Source organism: Carassius auratus, chromosome 12, assembly GCF_003368295.1.
Source record: "Carassius auratus strain Wakin chromosome 12, ASM336829v1, whole genome shotgun sequence".
Lineage (NCBI taxonomy): Eukaryota > Metazoa > Chordata > Actinopteri > Cypriniformes > Cyprinidae > Carassius > Carassius auratus.
In genome coordinates this window covers 9,547,111-9,553,814 of record NC_039254.1, presented here as the reverse complement: position 1 = coordinate 9,553,814, position 6,704 = coordinate 9,547,111, and the positions used below count along the sequence as shown (strand labels likewise).

The 6,704-nt window shown below is 34.4% G+C and overlaps 1 protein-coding gene across 1 annotated transcript; it reads left to right on the top strand.

Moving 5' to 3' along the window:
- Positions 1–264: 264 nt before the first annotated feature.
- On the top strand, positions 265–3,905 carry LOC113112230 (forkhead box protein L1-like). Its single transcript, XM_026277661.1, has 3 exons — positions 265–612; positions 1,488–1,656; positions 1,920–3,905. The coding sequence occupies exons 1-3, from the start codon at positions 503–505 to the stop codon at positions 2,334–2,336; spliced, it is 696 nt and encodes a 231-aa protein (XP_026133446.1). The 5' UTR covers positions 265–502; the 3' UTR covers positions 2,337–3,905.
- The last annotated feature ends 2,799 nt before the right edge of the window (positions 3,906–6,704 follow it).

Sequence of the window (6,704 nt, the reverse complement as noted above, 5' to 3'; positions counted from 1 at the left end):
CACATCCCCTTTTTAGTCACGGAAACACAATTTATGGCTATTATGCCGCATTATAGATTGCATCTACAGAAGCCAAGAGTTGTTGCCGAGAGATATGTGATTAACTCAACACAATATAAACAACCTGAAAGAGTTAAGACGAAAGCCACGAGATACATGTTTGTTAACGTTTATTTCGTCATTCAATTATAGTTAAGAGGATCAGACTATAAAAAGAAACACAAGAAAAAAACAAAACACCCAATCCCGAGTAGGACCGGACCACCCAGAATCAAAGAGTGAATGAGTGACTGGAGTTTGTTGATCACGCCCCGGGTTCAGACGTTTACAGTAGTTCCAGTCATGTACGCCCATTATATGAGCATCTGAGCAGCAGCCGGCCACTTCCCCTACAGTACACACACTCACAAACACTTCTCATGAGCGCTGCTTCATTTGTCTTGGCCAGCTAGAGCCTTTCTCATTACTAGAAACCATAAAGGCTTGCCACCCTGGACGTCTGATGATGTTTGACAGCTCGCAATATCCTTATAACTGTTTTAACTATGATGGAGAAGGATACCCCTCATGTGCCACTGATGAAGAGAAGAAAGTGTGTCGACCAGCTTACAGGTATTTCATTGTTGTTGTTATATATTATATTATATTATATTATATTATATTATATTATATTATATTATATTATATTATATTATATTATATTATATTACATTATAATATATTATATTATATTATATTATATTATATTATATTATATTATATTATATTATATTATATTATATTATAGCAATAGTAGCCTAATTTACTAAACAATTATATATTAATTTAATAAATTAGCACTTTTTGTTTAGCACTTTTACAATAATTTTGTAAATTAAATTAAATATTAGTTAATGTTATTTTTGTTATGATGTTTTTTATTATTGTATATTTCAAAATGTATTTCTTAAGTTGGTAGAATTAATGAAGTGTTAAGCATTACAGTGCTAACTTTTGTAAGTAATTAAGGAAAGGTTATTATAATAACACAAGTTATTAAATAAATATATATATGTGTATGTGTGTATGATCATGTATATATATATATATATATATATATATATATATATATATATATATATATATATATATATATATATATATATATAATTACAGCAATATGTATTAATTATCATAATTATAATAACTTTAGCAATCATGAAAAGTTGTTTGCTGTTGACTTGATCAGAGCGCACTTGCAATGTGTAGTCTCTTACAATATTATCAATATTAATAGAGTTTCATTTCAAGTATATTCATTTTATATTTAAAGTATATTTTTAGATTTAAAGTATATCATATTTGTAATATTCTATTCATTATTTCCGCATGTGTATGAATGATTACAAATATTCCTGTAAACCCTTAATTAGGGGATACAGAGCTTTGAAGGGACAAATCTTTTCTTACTCTTTCTCTGACATCCGTTTTCCGTCTCTGTCTATCAGTTACATTGCACTAATAGCGATGGCTATACAGCAGAGCCCCGAGAACAAAGTTACCCTATCAGGAATCTACGAGTTCATCATGAGGAGATTTCCTTATTACAGATCCAACCAGAGGGCTTGGCAAAACTCAATTCGTCACAACCTCTCTCTAAACAGCTGCTTTATAAAGGTATGATGGAGACTGGATGTGTATGTTAAAACGTAAACGTCAAAAAAAAAAATAAAAAAAAATGAATGAACAATTTCCAATATATAAACAACCAGATTGTTTTTTTATGCTTTGCATCTGAAATCTGTACTCAGCTGCAATAAATGTTTAAGAAATAGTTAAGAAAACCCATAGTTATAATTAGTAAGGTAAAGGCGTTATTAATGGGTTTCCTAACTTTAGGGGTTTGTTGTAACTGGCTGCTGATTATATGTTTTCCTCAGGTGCCCCGTACGGAAGGTAACGAGAAAGGAAAAGGTAATTACTGGACATTCGCCACAGGCTGCGAGTCCATGCTGGACCTCTTTGAAAATGGCAACTTTCGTCGGCGCCGCCGCAGACGCAACTTAAAAATGGGCCTGAAGGAGACAGCCGAACCCTTCATTTCCATGGACACTCATCAGGGCATTGCAGTAAGACCCGTGGATTCAGATTCTTTCTGCCCTGTGAACACTAGTCACAGACCGGCCCAAAACAACCCGCCTCTCAGCAAACCTGAGCCTGAGATCAAATTCAGCATTGACTACATCCTCTCCACGCCGGACCCTCTGCCTGGGTTCAGAGCCCCTAACAGTGGAGCTGGAGCTGTGATCCATCATCTGGAGCCGCAACATCTCAGTCTTCACTTCTGGACCATCTAACCAAAACCATAGACTGAAACAGTCAAAAAAAAAACTTTAAGGCTTCTATAGAGCGCAGACAGTCTTTCCCATAATGCAAATCAGCTTGTCAAGTAGGCACATGCAGTTTGTTGTGTGCATATAGTGACTTAAAACATAATAATACTGAATGATATTGCTAATAATATAAATAGAAAAATGCTCTTTTTGAAAATATCCACATATGGTCATGAATCTTTGAAGGCATACCCTAGTCCAAAAAGTAATACATTTATTTCATACTTAGAATAGTTCAAATCTCTTAACATATTTACTGATATGTCGCTCACAGCTTACTGATATAAAACTTATAATTTCACTTTATTTGGAGTACTACTTGTGCACAATGCAGATTTCTTAATATTAAGCCTAAAATGTGTTTTAATGTCACTGTTGATGAGGACTGTATACAGATACTGTCTTTAAATGCAAGATATTTAAAGTGTACCTGAAGTATTGTAATAGTTCCCCACTTTATCACAATCAAATATATACCTCAGTATATCTTTAGTTGGACTTTAGTTGCACGATTAAAGTGCATTAAGTACAAAATTTGTTGTTCCAAATTTATCAGACTTTAAGTATACCAGTATACCAAAAGTACAATAGCAGGGCATTTTTATTAAGCGCATAAATATGTACATGTATTTGTAGTATACTTAGCATGAAATAAATGTATTTCAAATATGTTATTTTTCACTACGGCTGATTTTGATTAAATCAATCATACTTTTAATGTCAAACATACTGTAGGAAATACTTTACAGTATGTCTCCATTTGTTAACATTAACATTAAAAAGTAATTAGTTAAATATGACATTTACTAACGCATTAATAAAATCAAAAAGTCGTGTCTGTTCACATTTAATGGACTTGAGTTCACGTGAACATATACACATACAGTATTTTATTAACTAAGTAATTGATAAATGCTATAATAAATGTATTGCTTATTATCAGTAATATTAGCTAATGCATTAATGGGACCTTATTGTAAAGTGTGACCCAAACATAACTCACATTTTTCATTCCTCACCTTAAAGTATAAATTTAAAACTACAGATCTCATGCTCATCTGAGGTGTGTTGGTGTTGCAGGCACGGGTTTGGAGAATGTGAAGTGTTTGCAAGTAAATGCGCTAACATAGCTATGGGGTTGGTGGAATCAGCATTCCCTGCTTACTGCACAACTCTATTGTTTACATGTGTTGTTTATAATGTGTATCGTTGTTCCCTGACGGTCTGTGATCCGTATCAATCACTGATAGACTGAACAAATGCTCCCCCAGGCAAAACCAGAGCTCTCCGTCTCTAAAGCCCTCCCCGGGGGGGGGTTCTGTCATTTTGTTCGGGAATCTCTGTTTATTTGAAAGTGTCTTTAAGCTTTTTTTTTTAAGGGAAAAGTGACTGCTGAATTGATCACAATGTATCATAGGCCTTGTTTTGGTCATTCGTTTTTAGTCAAATTCGAACAAGCTTAGTGACCAACAAGCTTAGTGAAACAATAATCACAATATCTGCTAAATTTGTAGGTTTATAAGAGATAGCAATGCTGGAATCTATTAAATATTGTTTGACTGCCAATATAAGGCAATAAAGCAGTAATCATTTAAAATACTGCTTGAAGACTCTTTCTTGCCCCGTTTGCAACATTCAGGATCTGAGAAAACATTCTCTAAATATTCTAATCTTCTATAACAGATTAGATATTCTGACTTTAGAATTGTGAACTGCTGACTAAAATGAAGCACTCATTGAACAAAACGAGGTTATGAATAAATGAACACTCTAAATTGCAGCCAGTTTCCAGTAATGTACTAATTAGGCAAAATATTTATGATTTATCATAAAGAACGGAAACAAGAGTGCTTAGTTTTATTCATTTCCCACATATACTGTATGTAACTTATACAAAGTAAAAAGTCCATTACGCACAAGTCAAGAAAATTCATTTTAATGATATAGAAATGCTTTGACATATTTGAATAGACATAACTGAATATTAACGAACTGTCAGACAAGCGCAGTCTAACCTTCTCCAAATCTCCCTAATCTCTCTGACTGACCTTTTCCATTTATAAATGTGATTCAAACACTCTATTAGAATACATATCACTCATAAAGCCGGGAGTTTAGAGCGGAAGCCTGTTAACATTTATTTTCCTTCTAAGGTGTATCAATCATGGCTTGCTTTGTGCTCAGGAGGGGACATTTTTCAATTTAACCTTTATATTACGGAGTGACTGCATCAAAAAGGCTTCAACACACTTAACATGAGTGGCATTTAATATAGCATTACACTTGCAAGGTTAGCCGGAGATGTGACCTTATTCAAATCCTGCTGCCACTACAACATCTATCCCGATGCAATTATAATTAAACGCCTTATGCCGGCTTGCAAATCCTCTGATCGATCACTGATATTAAGGTAAATATTGCACTGCCCCCAGTGAACATCTAACTCTAAAAGTGTTATGGATCAGCAGGTTTCTATTAACAGGGTTGTTGATGTTGTGCGCTCTGGTGTGGATATATTTGGGTAAATTAACTTAGCATAAAGCGCTCCAAGGCTTGATCTTAAAAGCCCCCATAAAAAAAAAAGAAAAAGAAAAAAGAAAATCAAAGCTCCGACAGCATTGTTGCGTTAAGATTGCTCTCATTTTCTTTAGAATGAAAAACCAATTCATAGTTCACCCATTAATGTGTCTCTTCTGGTTTAGGAATATTGTGACTGTCATTGTCATTGTACAAATCTTAGATAAAAATTTCAGTCCCCCCCCCCCCCCATTATTTGTAAATAAACCCTCTTTTGTGCATACATGTGTTGCATTATATTGAAGCATTGTCAGCGAGGTGAAATGAGAGGCTTAGGGCTAAGTAAACAGCACTGAATGAGGAAATTGGGAAATCAGTGATGTGCAACGATAATAGCACCCATATAATAAACATAAACAGCTCATTTACTCAAAATGTTTAGCTTTCATTGCCTTTTCCCGTTTTCAAATTGGATTTTGGCCAGTAAATTATTATAAAATGCTTCTTAAAAAGGGAAAAAAGCAATCTAATAATGCAATAATGAGTCCCTGATTAGCAATCGTTATTTCCTTAAGGTGTGATTTTTAGTGGATGCTAAGGATGTCGCATTCATTGAATAACTCTATTGAATGATCAAGTGGTGGATGTGTATGTACGCTTCTGAATAAACCTAGAATCTAAAGAGAGCTCTTTAAATAACTGTGGGTTATGAGGTTTTTAAAACATGAACAATGGCATGGTTTGGACTGACATCGGCTACTAGAATTACTTTTCAAATTGAATTTTTTTGGTAACCATAATCTCTAAATACCCCCATTTCACAGCGGACCCCAAACTGAGCAGGCCATGTCATGAAAATGTTGTGCAGCTGTTCAAAACAAGCTTTTAAACTATCAAACAAGTTTTTATATGCAACAGTAAACCATTGATTTGAATTATGGAGTTTATGAAATTAATTCCAGAGCCCAAAATGTGAACACATTAAAAGATCCTTGCACTATGATTAGGAAATAATCAATTTCGCCCACGATGGAAGTGAATATGCACTTGTTAGGTGTTTACAACAGCCTTTCGAACATACTGTAGGTTTTATTTTTAACCCTTAGGAATGTGCCACGCGAGCCTGATTCTCATTGGTGCTCGCATCATTTCCTCTAAATTGTTGTCAAATTTGTCCACATGCACAGAGGATTCTGTCTTTAGGGGTTTACGAGAAACAACGTCACCCCTTCACTGGCAGACAGTCACGCAATTAAAACAAATGAAGTATCTTTGAAATAAAGTGGTTATGATAAGGACACTCACCTTCTAGATCTTGAGCAGCTCTTCCTGTTCATTTGGCCTTCTGTTTGAGATCTTTTCCTGCTGACTTACTTTAATCCAGGCTTTAGGTTTTTTTTTAGCAGTCTGAAACAGGTTTTCTGATTGTTTTCTTCCTTCTCCAGAAATAGCTCATTCAGGTTGATCCTTGGGCCTTTTCTTGGTTGCTGGGTTTTGAAGTATACAACTCTTCAAGTTGCGAGATCAGGGTTTTTAAAAAAAATGTTTTTGAGAGAAGTGTCTTATACTATATACCAAGGCTGATACATGATCTGAATGATAGATCTTATATGCAATTCCTGTGAGACGTCCAAGGCCCGTTGTGCAGCTAAAGATCTTGTTCTCACCTCAGGCCTTTTTTAATAGAGGCTCAATACGTTGAATTCAGTATACTAATATTTATGAGGAAACAGCTGATCACTCTACTCATCAAACATTTATCATTAATGTTTGCCATCAAACATTTAGTTTTGAGTGAGCTACATTTGAAAATAT

Excerpts from the sequence above, each read along its gene's own strand:
- LOC113112230 (XM_026277661.1), top strand. The coding sequence starts at position 503 with ATGATGTTTGACAGCTCGCAATATCCTTATAACTGTTTTAACTATGAT. Across the intron at positions 613-1,487 it reads GTGTGTCGACCAGCTTACAG|TTACATTGCACTAATAGCGA; the intron begins GTATTTCATTGT and ends TCTGTCTATCAG. Across the intron at positions 1,657-1,919 it reads TAAACAGCTGCTTTATAAAG|GTGCCCCGTACGGAAGGTAA; the intron begins GTATGATGGAGA and ends TGTTTTCCTCAG.